This window comes from Mirounga angustirostris, unplaced genomic scaffold (assembly GCF_029215605.1).
Source record: "Mirounga angustirostris isolate CCGP_5_RB_7025 unplaced genomic scaffold, mMirAng1.0.hap1 SCAF_9, whole genome shotgun sequence".
NCBI lineage: Eukaryota > Metazoa > Chordata > Mammalia > Carnivora > Phocidae > Mirounga > Mirounga angustirostris.
The window spans coordinates 114,824,449-114,840,084 of NW_026991717.1; the positions used below are offsets into that span (position 1 = coordinate 114,824,449).

At 44.0% G+C, this 15,636-nt stretch overlaps 1 protein-coding gene across 2 annotated transcripts in view; it reads left to right on the forward strand.

Annotated features, from left to right (window-relative positions):
• The window catches only part of SIPA1L1 (signal induced proliferation associated 1 like 1), a 135,905-nt gene that overhangs the window by 59,412 nt on the left and 60,857 nt on the right, over window positions 1–15,636 (forward strand). For both annotated transcript variants that reach the window (XM_064571275.1, XM_064571277.1), the window contains exons 7-9: window positions 4,141–4,714; window positions 5,317–5,591; window positions 13,063–13,332. In XM_064571275.1, the coding sequence (XP_064427345.1) occupies window positions 4,141–4,714; window positions 5,317–5,591; window positions 13,063–13,332 (1,119 nt within the window). The remainder of the gene's footprint in view (window positions 1–4,140; window positions 4,715–5,316; window positions 5,592–13,062; window positions 13,333–15,636) is intronic.

Genomic DNA, 15,636 nt, shown 5'->3' on the forward strand with positions numbered 1-15,636 from the left:
AATATGTTGAAAGGAGGTAGTATGATATAGTGCAAAAAGCACTTGGAATCAGACCGACCAGATTGTTAAACCTCTCAGATCTTAAATTTCCCTTTCTATGCAGTGGAAGGTTGCTTGACATCTACGTAAAATCCCATAAGTAAAGTATCTAGTGTAGGCAGGGAGTGTGGTGTATGCATATTAAATGTGCACGCCCTTCTTTTCTAGAATAAAAATAAATAAATATGCAAGCTTCAGCTTGGAAGAAAGAATCAAAGTGGGTCAAGTGGTAGACATATCTTTCAGAAAGTCTATTCCAAGCCTAATCAGCATACCTATTGTCCAGTGTAGCTGACCTTTTTAAGACAAAAATCTGAATATGTCACTCTTGGTGCTTCATACCTTTTGGGAGAAGTTCAGACTCCCTAATGTACAGCCTCCTGCATGAGGTCCTTCAGGCCTGGCCTTTCCACTCTCAGCCTCCACTGGGGCCTCTGCCGATTCTCCTCCACACCCCTACCTCTGGAGCCATGTGGAGCTACTTAACAGCTCCCAGAACATACTGTGTTCTGCCCCTCTTCTCTGCACATGCTGTTCTCCAGGCAGGAAGGCCTCTTCTTACACACCCCTCCTTCAGCTGATGAATTCCTGCTTTTCTTCTCTCTGGGAGGGCTCCCCGACCTCCCAGGACTAGGTAAATTGCGTTTCCTAAGTGTTTCCAGTAGTACCCCTCACCTCCCACAAGAGCACTCAAACCTCTGGATGTAGCCCCGAGAGACTTGGAGCTTCTGGAGGGCTGAGCCTGTGACAGCTCATCCTTGATCCTCAGCATGAGGCATATAGTAGGTGCTCAGTGAGCGTCAGTGAATGCGTACTAGTAGGAGCCAAGAGCCCCCCAGGGAGAGAGTGATGGGCATTCATTTGTTCTGTTGCTGATCTTTCCTGTCCTTTGCCCAGGTCTGTTTTCTCAGAAAGCTCCCCAAGCTGGCAGTCTGATCCAGCCCCCAAGAAGGGGAAGCCTCCCTCTACCGTTCTGGTGCTGAGTCCCCTTCCTTCTAAATTTGGGGTTGGAATTGTTTATTGCCATTTCCATGGTACTTCAGAAATTCAAGCATCGCTGTCTTCTCACTTTTTTCCGTTGAGACTTCCTGTTCGGATGTCTCTGGAACGTTACCATGTACCAACTTGAAACTGGCTTTGGGTGTCAAGATCTGCTACTTTATCCAAGGTCACTGATGCCAGCAAATGCTACAAAGCCCAGCCAAATGGTGGTCTCTTCAGCTGTGTGACACTTGTGCATGGTGCCTTGTGCAAGCATCTCAAGAGTGGGAGGTTCAAAAATGTTCCTTCAGGAGGAATAGTGTGGTCCTCATAGAGCATGCTGCTGGCTATCTAGAAGCTCAAGTTCCAGTCCTGGCTCTCTGTAACAGGCTTTGGGCAGATCATTTTACTTCTCAGATTCTGTTTCCTGGAGAAGTGAAGAATTCGTACCAGCCGTTCAAATGGAGGTTCAGGGCTATGCCTAACGTCAGTAAAACAGAACACTTTCCTAGTCTGTAAATCGTACTCCCAAGATTCGGGGGACAGAACATGTTTTTGTGTTAAAATGAAAACAGATATGCCTCTGTAGAATGCAAAATCAAGATGACTTTTAAAATGAAACTCTAAGATTTTATTGGCAGAGTTTGAGGAACACTGAATTATTCTCCATGTTCTCTTATGGTGCTAACTTTCCATAATTGCTTCAGCCCCTGAGCTTCTGTCTGCTGGATAACTCTCCTGAGTAGAACATCCAATCCTCAGCACTGCCGAGTACATAAGGCATGGCTAGGACTGTAAAGAATGTATCATTTCTAAGGAGATACAGTATTGCATAGAAGGCTAACCTAAGTGTGTCCAAGCAGAAGCCCTTTGGAATCTGCTTTTAAAAATAGCAAGAACCATTTATAATTAATACGTCTTAAAGATCTATATATATATAGTAAACTGAAGTTCTAGAAAGGCTTCTTATAAGGCAAAAATATTCTTTCTTCTGAGCTTAAAGCAGGCATTTTTATCAGGAGTTCAGAATCTGTGGCATCTAAATTAATGAGTTTTTAACCTTGTAGAAAACCTTGACGTTAGATTAACCCAAAACAAGACCTTTTGTTTGAAAAAAGCATCCCAGGGCATCATCCTCCTCATCTTCTGCAAGGGTTCTATTTCTAATGATGCAAAACTGATTTTAGCCTCTGTATCATTTACCTCCCTACCATGATGAATCATTGATAATTATATGTTAAGGATTCAGTTCTTCCCTCATAGTTCATTCTAGAGGCTTCTAATTACGGTTGGGTTTTCAATACATGTTTGTCTAAAGTTCTAACAGTTAATAAATAGGTCTGTAGAAAGCCAGTGAGTTTAAGGGGCAAGTGGATAGATGGTGCTCATATTGGCACCCTCTGGTAAGCACTTTCCTCTCCTTATTTAAAAGAAAACCACAGCTGCTTTTTGAGAAAGAATAACAATTTGAAGTGAAATTAGCAAGAGAAGGAATTGCCAATTTAAAAATGAGTGTTTCTGGATCCTCACGGGATTCCTCTTTAGAAAAGCTAGCTTATCTGGATGTTAGCATCTTTTGCTTGACTTTTAAAAAAAAAAATGATCAAATTAAAATTATACAGCTGTCAGCATTCAAGCCAGACAGCTCACAATAGACAAGAAAAATTGCCTTTCTAATACTGGTATAATTAGGCTATAATGCATATGGAGGTTTCTGTGAATTTTCATCTCCAGTTAGAAAATGGAGCATTGCTTGCCACCTTTCTTCATCATGAAGCCAACTAGTCTTTTTTTTTTTTTTAAACTAAATTTGTGAAAACCAACAAATAGGCCATTCCATGGCATCTTCAGACAAAATAGGTAACTTTAACTTCTGTCCTGGGTTTCCTGATTTTTATTTATTTATCCTATTTTCATGAGAATCCTTTTTTGAAAAGCAAAGCTAAATATCTTAAACCCTTCTTAAAACAAAACAGAACAAAAAACAGTAATGAAATAGAGCTCTTCAATTTATTTTGAAAGATATATACTCTCTGATTGACTTTTCCATTCTGGAAATTCAGAAAAATATTTTGTATTGCTTCCCTAATACTTAGTACAATTGCATAATGGACTCACTTTTAAATAATTAGATAATTTGAAAAGACGGACATCCTATCTCTTGGAATCATTATTTCCAGCCCTCTCAAACTTCACTAAGGTCCTAGAATGAGGTCTTAGGACAAGATGGAAAACACACAACCTTTCTGTTTCCATTTAACTTTTGTTGTTACTGTTTTAGGAAGAACTTGATTTTTTTTTTCCTTTTTGAGATTAAAAATAACAGGTTATTACAGATGCTTGTGATGGTCCCAGTTTTAACAATATTCAGAAAAAGTGACTGGGGCAGGCTTTCTCAAATCAATCTTGCTTGGAGGAATAGGAAGAGGAAAATATTTCCTCACAAATAAGTTGTCAGAATCAAATACCAAATGTAGTGAATGTGGACCAAAGAAGAGCTCAGTTTAAAAATAGGATTTTAAAGCACTGTTGCTATTACTGTAAAAATCATAATTATTTTAATACTGCAATTTCAGTTTTCATTTTAAAATTACGCTTTTTGGTCTGGTTGCATAGGCCAACAAATAATATTTAATTTTTTAAAAAAAATTTAATCCATAGCTTTTATGTCATGCATCTTTGGATATTTTCATTATAAGCTGTCTGCCTTTCATTATAAGCCTATGCATCATACCTAAAATGGAGACCACATTTGTGTTCTTACAAAATCTGTGCTTGTTCTAAAAGGTTATGCTGATTATAGTAACCCCTGCTTGGAAATATTCAGAAGGTATTTAAAGATAGAATATTACAGTACACTTTTTTTTTCCCCACAGAGTTATGATTTGGTTTACTATCCATTAATGTAAGGAAAGTTTTTACTTTAAGTTTTTTGGGGTTTTTTGGACTAGAAAAAATTTTTGTTCTATAAATAGACATTTCTATTATTTCTTGTGGGACATCAATAGTTCTCTTCCTCCTGAGGGATGTCTTTTTCTTTGAGAACGTGTATTTTATTCCCGTGCTGTGACACTGAGAAGTCCTGACGCTCCTCTCTTTCACCTTTGCTTTATCTCTTAGTGTGGCCGTCACCAGGTCCAGAGACGTGCCTTCCTTTGGACCTCCCATCCCCAAAGGGGTCACTTTCCCTAAGTCAAATGTGTTCAGGGACTTCCTTTTGGCCAAAGTGATTAACGCAGAAAATGCTGCTCATAAATCAGAAAAGTTTCGGGCCATGGCAACTCGGACCCGCCAGGAATACCTGAAAGATCTGGCAGAAAAGAATGTCACCAACACCCCTATTGACCCATCTGGCAAGTTCCCATTCATCTCTCTGGCCTCCAAGAAGAAGGAGAAGTCTAAGCCATATCCAGGAGCTGAGCTCAGTAGCATGGGGGCCATTGTGTGGGCCGTCCGGGCCAAAGACTACCACAAGGCCATGGAAATCGACTGCCTGTTAGGGGTTTCCAACGAGTTCATCGTTCTCATCGAGCAGGAAACCAAGAGTGTGGTTTTCAACTGCTCCTGCAGAGATGTGATAGGGTGGACCTCAACTGACACCAGCCTCAAAATCTTCTACGAGCGAGGAGAATGTGTTTCAGTGGAGAGTTTAATTAATAATGAGGACATCAAAGAGATTGTCAAAAGGTTGCAGGTGAGTATTTTCTTTCCACTTATCCACATTCCATTTCCCCTTCCTGAAGTTTTCAGTACAGACTAGAAGCAAGTTACTGAAGTCGGTGCTATCTTATCAGCTTCTCTGAAAACTCCATTGATGATATGAAGTGACCCAGAGTTTATGTCACACTCGTTTTCCATCCTTTCGCATTTGCAGTGCGTTTGTGCTGGAAACCATTTGCATGTGACCTGATCCCACTGCCTTGATGGCTGATGAGGTGGCCCAGCCAGTCTGCTTTAGTTGTTGAGAAGAATTGTTCGATTGAGCATCCTCTGCCTTGAATTTTTGAAGGGCGAAGCGAGTAGCAGAATACGGTCTCTGTTGGCTGCCCGCTCCCTGTAGGTCTCTGTTAGAGGTTTCCTTGTAAGCTCAGTGAAGCCATTGAGTCCTTTGGACACAACAAGTATGTTCTTTTTGGCCTAATGAATGGAGGTTAGTGGTGGGGGGAGTAACCAGACGGTCCTCAGGGGCAGCAGGGTATTTGGCAATAACCTTGCTCGTGGTGTTTTTCCAGCTCCCTGTCCACCACTTGACACCCTGTGGCGTTAAACCATGATGCCTTTTGTTTCCTTGTCCAGTTTGTGTCAAAAGGTTGTGAATCGGTGGAGATGACCCTGCGAAGGAACGGGCTGGGACAGCTCGGCTTCCACGTTAACTACGAGGGCATCGTGGCAGATGTGGAGCCCTACGGCTATGCCTGGCAGGCAGGGCTGAGGCAGGGCAGTCGGCTGGTGGAGATCTGCAAGGTGGCGGTGGCCACCCTGAGCCATGAGCAGATGATCGATCTCCTGAGAACATCCGTCACAGTGAAGGTCGTCATCATCCCCCCGCACGATGACTGCACCCCACGGAGGTAGGTCCAAGCTGGCAGCCGGGACCCTGGCAATCCGAGGCCGGGTCCGTGCGCCGTGTAGAACATCTCCTGCTGGGCAGGGCAGCAGGGCGCTGTGTTCAAAGCTCCTTCCATCCATGGAAAGTCTGACTCGGGACGTCGATCCCTTGCGGTCTGTGGCAAGAGCAGCTGGAAAGAGTGACTGACTTGGACCCTTCCCAGATTTACATCTGTGGATTTATAAACTTGCCAGTACAGATAGAGAAGTCTGGTAATAGCCATTTTAAATATCTTGCGCCGGTAGCTAAGAAACATGGAGTGCTTAATATTAGAAGACACTCAGCAACACAGGCTCTTAGGCTTCATGACACTGTTACTCATCGTCCTGTCCAAAATTCAGAGTGCCGTTTTGACCCCGGCGCTCTCATTCTGGAGCCCTGGACGTGACTTAGCAAGCGTTCTCTCCAGTGCATCTCTGTGTGTCGGGAATTGGCTTCAGATGAGCGGCTCCTGCTCATGCTGCTTTGGCGGTTGGGCCCCCAGCCTTTTCGCAGACGGAGGCCTGGAAGCTCCCTGTCCCTCCTAGCTCCTGCCAAGCCAGCGCATGCTTGAAAACTTAACTTCTTGGTCTCTGGGGAGGTTTCTTGATGGAACAAATTTAATCAACTGTTTCTTTTCTCCTTTGGGCATGTCCATGCTATTTTTACTAGTTTCTTTAAATCTGTTAATTCGCTTTCAGCCCGTTATTGTCTAAGTTTCTCTTAAGCTTTGGCAGTTAATTGTTAGGCCTTCTGAAGCCAAAACATCCTTAACCTGTTTTTTTCCCCAAAAAACATGACCTGTCCTGCACCTGAACTCTCGCAGATTCATGAACAGTGGATGGTAGAATGTGTAAACCATTATAATGGGTTTACGTGTGTTCTTTAAAAAGTAAGCAGCAATGACAATCTACAGGTACTTCAGTTCTTCAGACCAAATGTTGCACTCAAGGTAGTGTTTCCGAACACTGTTTACTGCCTAGATGGCCCAGAGACTAGTTGCCTATGTCAAAATATGGTGAACTCCCTCTGTCGAATAGCTTCACGAAATGCTCCCTTTTGGATGACTGGATTTTTCGGAAACCGAAATATGTACCCAGAACTTTTTATTATTTCAGCTATTTTGGGGGGGTGGGGGTATATTCTGAAATTGCCTTACACACTACCCTGCCTTAGTTAACCAGATGTTTTCTGGTTTCCTCAAGCACATCATCGTTAACGTGAAACATTTTGCTGAACTGGGTTTCAGGAATGACTCTGGAGGCAGATCAGAGAGGTGGTTATGTCCTTACAACACTCCCCAGATGCTCTGTGCTCCTCCTCTGGTCCTTCTGTCAGCTGTCCCTTGGTCTCTCCTTCACATTGTCTGCTTGATTGTTTCTAACTAGGCAGCTATAAACTGGAGAAGAAGAACTGGAGAAGACAACCAAGCTTTGTAACCTGCCAACCTTAATTACACACAGTACAGAATCAAAGACGCTGGTCTAAGGACAAATGGTCTGAGAATGAGTCTGTAGTTGGTGTGGTGCCATCTTGTCTGCCCAGAGACCCTTCCCCTGGCTTCTAGGCTCCCCAGTTGGTATGGGGAGGGAGGACGAGGTACACGTGAGTGTGAATACGGGATGAGCGGATGGGCGACATTGCTGACGCTGAATTGTGCATGGTTGTTACTGGGAAGATGGGTCAGAAGGCCTGACTCTGGATGGACAGGTCTGTGGTAGGAGGTGGTTTATCTACAGCAATATACTAAACCAGATATGTCTTCTGTGGTGTGCTGGTAAAAACAACTAACATCTGCTGAGGATTTAATTTGCCAGGTTAGAAAAAACACTTTCACATGGATTAGTGCTTTTAATCCTTATAACAACCTTATGAGGTAACAGTATTAATATTATTCTTATTTAAAGGAAACCAAAACTCAGGTTAGTAACTTTCCAAGCTCATCTGGCAAATTTAGATCTCACTTCAGAATCCAAGCTCTTAACTACTACTTCGTAGGCTTGGGGCACAAGTCCTTTTTTTTTTTTTTTTTTTTTTTAACACATACCAGCAGAAGCAGGGATCTGCGGGTACGGTACGTTGGCTTTCTATTGAAGAACAGAACCTTGCTGCTGCCCATGGTGTCGATATTGCTTCTGTGGTCGATTTCAAGCTCCCAGCGTGACAGCGCTGAGCTCAGAGGTGGGATAGATGCTCACGGTCTGCTCTTGCGAGCCAGGACAGGCTGCCTCCCGCACACCCCCGAATGAACAAGCCGGGTTTGTCTTCATCCTCCATCACTGCTGCCGAGACCCTCTTTGCCGCTCTCCCAGCCAGTGGACAGACAGAAAGGTGTTAGGAACCTGCCCCCATTAGGGCACGGAGTGGGAGGCTGGGATGAAGGATGGGTGCCCTGCGCCTGGGACGCACACTCTGTGTCTTTCACAGGACAGTTTCCATCCGAAAAGCTCCAGTCACACCTTCTGGGCAGGTGTGAAATGGTGCCATGGTTGCCTTTGGGGGACTGGAAACCCTGCTTTCCCCTTCCCTCCTTTAGAAACAACCTCAAAGGAACAGTGGAAGCATAAACACCTTGCTGTAATTTTCAACAAAATAAGATAATGCTCTTCTGTCATTTTTCTCTCCTCCACACTTCACACTCCCACTGCTGTTTTCCTAGCAGCTGATTACTCTGTTCTTTGACTAGTCACTCTCTTCTCTGTCAGCTATTCCTGCAGCGAGGGAACGGGCCTCCTCCAGGCCCCCTGTCCCAGGGCCCCTCAGCTACCTGCTTCTCTGGGGGCCAGGGTCCTGAGGGGTCACAGGTGCCCGGCGTGCTGACCAGATGTAAATACAAACGCCCATGTGTGTTCACGTGGGAGAGGCCTTAGTTTTGAAAAGGCAGGTTTTTTGTTTTAATGAACAGTTTAACAGCAACATGGGGCTTCAATCATAAAAGTGAAATAGGGCTCTTTTCCCTGTTTTTAGGACATAAGCAGATCCTCTATGAATTGCTTTCACACTAAAGTTGTTTTTAAGAGAAGAAAGGACAGGGGAAGTAAAATTCCTGAGCCCCTGCTGTGTATTGGGCATTAAAAAAAAAAAAAAGGCTTACATTTCCATTAACACAATGAGGAGGAGGAGGCTTGGAGAGGTTCTGTCGCTGCCCAGGGGGCAAGCAGGACTAGCTAGGCCTTCCTGCCAGAGCGGTTTGGTGCTTCCCCACAGCCTCCACCAGGAAGTTTCCCAGGGAGTGTGAGATGTCCAACGTCAGGAGGGGCCCTTCACCCCCGCCCCGGCCTGACTCCGGAGTGCTGGAACCTGTGACCCGCACTTATCTGTTGGTGCCTGCGACCTCTGAATCCTCAGCAGCCGTTCTCTTGGCAAGATGAAAAACACCCCGCTAGCAATTTCACCCACATTAAATCATGATGTTCTGAATGGTGTTGTGCAGGAGTGGTGGACCTTTCTTCTGTGGAGGGCCACTAGCCTACAGCTTCTGAAGAAAGCAATCAAGGACCATTCAGAGGAAGAGCTAAAAACAAACAAGTTACATAAAAGGACCAAATTACTTTTTAAGTAGAACAGATCACAGAGTTTTGTTTTCATTTTAAAACACAAGTATTCAAAATGCAAAAGCATACTGTTTTGGAACCAGGAAGGCTGTGAGAGTTCATCTGGTTCAGATTGCTCATCTTTCAGGCAAAGAGCTTTGGGGCAGCAAGGTTAGGTATTTTTTTCCAAACCCAAATCACATGGCCTATTAGGGCCCTACCTGTCCTCAGACATCGGACTGCCGATTCAAAAGTCCAGTGTTGAGATGATCTGTTGGGTGTGCTGTACAATGGTTCTTCTATCTGTATTCCTAGTGTTGAAAAAGGAGAGAGCAATGGATCATCAGAACCTAAAGGAGAAAGAAAGAAGAAAAAGGCTGAGAAAGAGAGTAGGGAGAAGGAGTGGCTTTTCAACCAACAGGGTTTCGAGAAGGAGTGGCTTTTCAACCAACAGGGTTTCAGTGTGTTGCCATGTGTCTCTCGGGCCTGAAGTACTGAAATTGCAATTCCTGTCTCCCATCACTCTAAAGATTGTTGAGTTTCCCATGTTGTCATAGACTGCTGAGTGAAATGAGTAATCCCTAGAAGTGAAGAAGTCTGGGGACTTGGAGTAGATGTATTCTTTAGTTGGAGATTAAAGTAAGGCTGACCTCCACGTAGACGGATTCTGTGAGTTCAGATCCTGGCTGTGCAGTCTCGGGCAGATTAATCTCTCCAGGCCTCCGTTTCCTCATTTAAAAAAGTGGGGATGATGGTAGTGCCTACCGCAGAGCATTGTGGCACCGCCACATGAGCGCCTGGCCCGTTGTCGGTGTTCATTACTGTTCAACACCGCATTTAACTGAACGACAGAATAAAAATCCTTCTATGAATTTTCATGTGTGTCCCTAAAAGCCAGCTTTTATCTTTGTTCTTCAGTGAGTGTACAGCCCACTTCTTGATTCCATGTATCATTCCTACATGTTCAGAGATAAGTCAGCAACGGGAAGCTGGTGGGTGGGCTGTCCCGTCATGGACAGCAATGAGACACGGCGCGTTGGCCGAGGTTTAGCATTGCGGATCTGTGGTTTCTCGTTCTCTACGAATGAGTCTTCTCTCCCTGCTTAGGCTTTATCATACTGCATCCTGTTATCATCGACTGTGCAGGAGGTTCCTCGCTGCACGTTAGAGGTGGTGGAAATGAAGTACAGACGAAGAGAAGACCAAGTCTTGGGCTACCGGGGTCTTTTAACCGGTTTTAGTATGAAGTGTTACGTAGCTTAAAAGACTATTTCAAAGAGTTTTTGCACTAGAAGAGAGAGATTACCAATTCCAAATCTTTCATTTCCCAAAGGGGCTAAGGCCCCAGAGATGAAAGCAGCTTGTCTGTTTCAGAGTACGTTATATTTGTTTCTGTTATCATTATTTATTTATTACTGTCTGCTGTGAGGCACCCTGTGCCTATAAAGGTGCATGTAGAGTACTGGGGAGTTAAAACCCAACAGGAGAATCCGTCAGAGGGTGGGGTGTGCTGAAGGGATGACATGGCCTACAGGAACATTTTTTAAAAGTTGGTGCCCAAAATACACGATCGCAATGTTCTGTACCTGGGCTGGTTGCTAGCCCCCAAAAGAAAGATAGAAGATATGTATATGTATATGCTGTATAAATGACATGACCCATTGGATTTATAAGTTAAAACAGACCCGTGCTAAGGGGAAGTGAAAGCTAGTCCTGATTTTGAGGTGGACGGAAATTTTCCCATGGATTATTGCAAGTTTTTATTATTGCCCCTTTTGCAAGCTGCAACATTCTTACATTATATTTATAGACACAAGTTACTGTATAATATGCCATATTTGGTCAGAAATGGAAGACTTCAAACCATACTACAGTAATGCCTCTATTAAGAACCAAAAAAGTATTGCAGCTTTTTTGTCAGAATGATCGGAATCAAAGCTAGAAATTATGTCAAAGCCTGAGGTGACACGCCCTCTTATCAGAGAAAAGGTTTATTACATAAGAAGTCATTAGCTGCTAAAAGTCATGTCAGATGTGCCATAAAGCAGTGTTTTGCAAACTGTGGGTTGTAACTCCTAAGTAGATCATGAAATCCACCTAAGAAGCTGCATTCAGGGTGTTTCTTTAATGAAGTGGATTAACACAGAAAACAGCAGAATGGAAGTGTGTGTGTGTGTGTGTGTGTGTGTGTGTGTGTGTGGCTGGGCTGCATCACAGTTTTGTATTTCTTATTGGGTTCATGGTCCCAGAAGTTGGAAAACCACTGTCATTAATGCTTCTCAGGGGTACAGCGGAGCTTAGGGCAGAGGGTCAGATTAAGGTTGACTTAGGCTTTAGGGAATCAGGAGGAGTGGTAAGACAACTCTAAGAAAAGGTGCCTGTTGGAAACTGAGGCTGAGACTGAGCAGGCAAGGACCCCAGCAGATGCACGTGCCTCAGAAGCAGCCCTTCTCAAAACCCGACTGTCTCATGGAGGTGCGGGAGAGGGCCCAGTGTGGCGTACATGTTAGAAAGGCCAGGAGACCGACCTGAGACACGTAGGCAAGCTCCTGAGACGGTGACGCCTTCCACTGTGCTTACTCTCCCACCAACACAAGCCCGTTTCCCAAATCGAGACCCAGCCTTTGGCCCCATGCTGTGCGGTCAGGAGCCACACGTCGCCCGTGGCTGAGGGGCCGTTGTCACGTGGCTAGCCCAAAGTGAGCAGTGCTGTTACGTGTCTATACACACCAGATTTAGATGCATGTACATCACCTTGTTTTTATATTGGTTTCTTGATTACGTGTTCAAATGACAGCATCTTAGATAGATTAGATTAAATAAACAGTTAATTTCACCTATTCCCTTTTACTTCTGTCATGTGGCTGCTAGTTCGCATTATGTCTCTAGTGGACAGCACTGTTTGGACTCTCCTTCCTCTGTGTCTGAAGTGTTATGTAATCACTCTTCACCCTTCCTTTCTCAGTCCCCCCACCTGCTGCTCAGTCTTTGAAATTCCTTTAAACAAGAAAGTCTTTTTTTTTTGCTTAGTAATAAAATCCAAGTGCATAGTTTTGAGTTAATGCTTTAGTGGGCATAGGTTTTTCTCAGTAATTTGTCTATCGGTCAAGTTAATAATAGACTGAACCTTCCTTGGTTATTTGGGTAAAGGGAATGGAGAGTGGTTTCCACATTTCCTAAGGTTTAGGGGCCCACCAAAAAAGGGGCTAAAGCAACAGAAAGACAATTGGGCCTGACATCAGTTTCACTCAGGCTGCCACCTGGGGCCAGTCCTGCTGTGGAAGATTTCTAGCTTGCGGGGTGGGTGGGAGTGAGGGGAGTCTGATTTCAGATTATGCTTTGTTCCCTGGTGATTTGATAATTGCAGAATTTCTATAGTTGGCTTTTTGTTTTCTCCTTCTGAGCTAAATTTGGTTCTCATTTTGGATTTCAAAATTTATCCCCCCTTAATTTTTTTACTGTTAAGATCCTCAGCAAACTCAGTACCTTTTTAGATGCCCAGTCATGATGCTCAGTGAAGGGGAGCATAAAGCTGACTGCTTGCTTCCTCTGGGGCCTGGTCTTAGGGTTCTGCTACCCTTGCCCTGCCGGCCTGGTGGCCTTCCCTCCTCAGGCCTCAGTGCTGACTCTGCTCTTACCCGCCCCCTCCACTCACCAGGATGACTGTGGGTCTCACTGTGTTTTCAGGACTCCGTGTCTCAGACTCCATTGTTGAGACTGAGCAAGGGAAAACATACCAGTATAATACTTCCTGGGGTTCTGGTTTTTGAAAAGCCAGTAATTAGAGGGCCCAATGGTTAAAAAACAGTTTAAAACAAAGGATGAAGTGTTTGATCCACATTAACTGTTAATGAGAATCAGTGTGGTTCCACCCACCAGAAAAAACAATATTAATTTTTCTTCTTTCTGTGCCCTTCATAGGAGTTGCTCTGAAACCTACCGCATGCCAGTGGTGGAATACAAAATGAACGAAGGGGTTTCGTACGAATTCAAGTTTCCCTTCCGAAATAATAACAAATGGCAGAGGAATGCCAACAAGGGGCCTCATTCACCTCAAGTCCCCTCCCAGGTGCAGAGTCCCATGACCTCGAGGCTGAATGCTGGGAAAGGAGACGGGAAGATGCCTCCTCCAGAAAGAGCTGCCAACATCCCTCGAAGCATCTCCAGCGATGGACGCCCACTGGAGAGGCGGTGAGTGTGCCTCCAAAGGTTCGCTCTGAATCCTCGCCCCAGGTTTAAAGAGCCCCAGACCCACAAGCACTAGCTTTAGGCCTTCCCATATTTTACGAGAAATCAGGAATTGTGGGGCGCCTGGGTGGCTCATTTACGCATCCGAGTCTTGATTCCAGCTCAGGTCACGATCTCAGGGTCGTGAGATCGAGCCCTGCGTTGGCTTCTTGCTGGGCATGGAGCCTGCTTAAGATTCTCTCTCTCCCTCTCCCTCTGCCTCCCCTCCCCCTCTCTAAAAAGAAGAAGGAAAAAAAGAACGAAGTCAGGACTTGAAACAGAAACAGGTGCGTGCCCTGGTGGCTTTCAAAGCATGGTGGCATTCTGAAGCCATAAGGATGCATAAGGATGTATTTCAGCAAAGCATTCAGCTCTGAAAAATGTACGTGTGCTTTGCGCTTTCGTTTTCATACGATAGCAACAGAAACCATCACTGCACACTCAGTGGCAACATGGGTTAGAAGTTGGCTGACTCTTTGAGGGGCTATTGACCATATTCTCATCTTTGACAGCCTTTGTCTTTTGGGGGAGAACTAATATGATGGTAGCTAAAGAATGCAGGTTTTTGATTGAGTGTCTGTATTTGTGTCACTTGTTTAGTAAAGATTGTAAAATATTTTAAGTAATAGCACTGTAAATTACCTATGCTAATGAAGGAGACAGTTGAATTCAGTAAGCTGATAGTCACCTGCTAGAAGAAGCCAACTTCTTTCTATACACTGTCCTTTCCTCATCACTTCTGCTTGTCTTGATCACATCTCACAATGTTTTTGTGGCCCCCACCCTGGAGAGGGATCAGGAATCCCCAGAGCTGGGGAGAAGTCTCTGTTCCAGGAGCTGTGTGGGGCAGAAAGAAGGTGGGAGCCAAAACGTGAGTCTAGCTCAACGGAGCAGCTGAGACAGGGTGCCAAGGAAAATGGGCCCCAGCTTTGCTTAAATAGTCATTGGTTGGTTCAGATTGGGAGCAGAAAGCTGGAGGCTTTAAAAACCACACTGTGATGTTTCTTATCTTAGTCTAACTTTTGTGCCTGTATGTGTTTTATGTGCTATTGCATAAAACATTGTCACTTAACTAGCTCAGAAATATTTGGGATATCATGTAGAAATAATTTATAGACAACAACAACAAAAAACTAGTTGTCTTTCTAAACGTCCTCACTTAATCCTGGAGATCTACTTACAGAACTCTACTATTTATCTCAATTAAAGATTCCTCGCAAACTGGCTACTTTACCATCTGGACTCCTCTTACTTTCATCATTTTTGAGGAGGAAAATATCTAAGAGATCTCTGAATAAACTCTTTGTTCTCCACATTCCAAACTTAGCTCTCCCTGAGGTGTGTGTGAACTGGAATTTGTGATTTGGCCCACATTTTGAAAGATGAACTGTAGGAACTCATTGTTTGCAGAAGGGCCTTCTCAATGCTATTTTCTTTCTCCTTCAAGACAATCATGAGACTTTTATAAGTTAAATTGTTTTGTGTGGTTTTCTTATACAATATTCCATATAATAAAAGAGCAGGATATATTTTGATTCCATGCTGAATTTAATTTCTGCCACAGAAACTAAAGCCTGTTGCTGAACATCCTGACCTCAAAAGTGGAAATATTTTTTGTAGCTAATTATCACCATATGATGCAAGCGGCTTTTAGTGCTAGAGAATGCATCAGCTCCCTCATTTCCAGATGGAGCTCTCTTGAGTTTGAGAGGTGATTTCTGAGGGTACGTGTGTCTGCCGCTCATCTTAACCACTACACAGTCCCCCACCCCTGGGGGCAGGGGAATCTGAATGCTCTCCCTGTAAGACCATCAGAGTAGCCCTGGGACCTTCCACGCTTTACAGATGAAAGTGGCAGGAGCGAGGTTGCCAGTGGTTTCAGAGATATTTAACCTCTGCTCAATTAAGACTTCTTAGTTTCAGGTATCTACAGGACACTGGACTGGTATTTCAGATCTTACGAAGGAGGGTTGATGTGACCTGTAAAATCTCAGGTCTACATATGCAGGATATTAGGATTATTTGGCTCACCTGCCTTTTGAAATACATAGTAGTTAGATATACTTCCTCTGTGGAAACTTAAGAGTTCAGTTTCCTATCTCATCATTGCTCACTTTCAGTAATGCATTATTTCTTTTTTTAAGTTTTAACTTGGAGTCACAAATAGAAGGTGCTATTTGAGAACCTTTTGTTTTGCTACTGTTTCAAGGATATTTAGATATAGAACATACTCATGACATTCATCAGGACTACTTCCTGAGTCCTCCA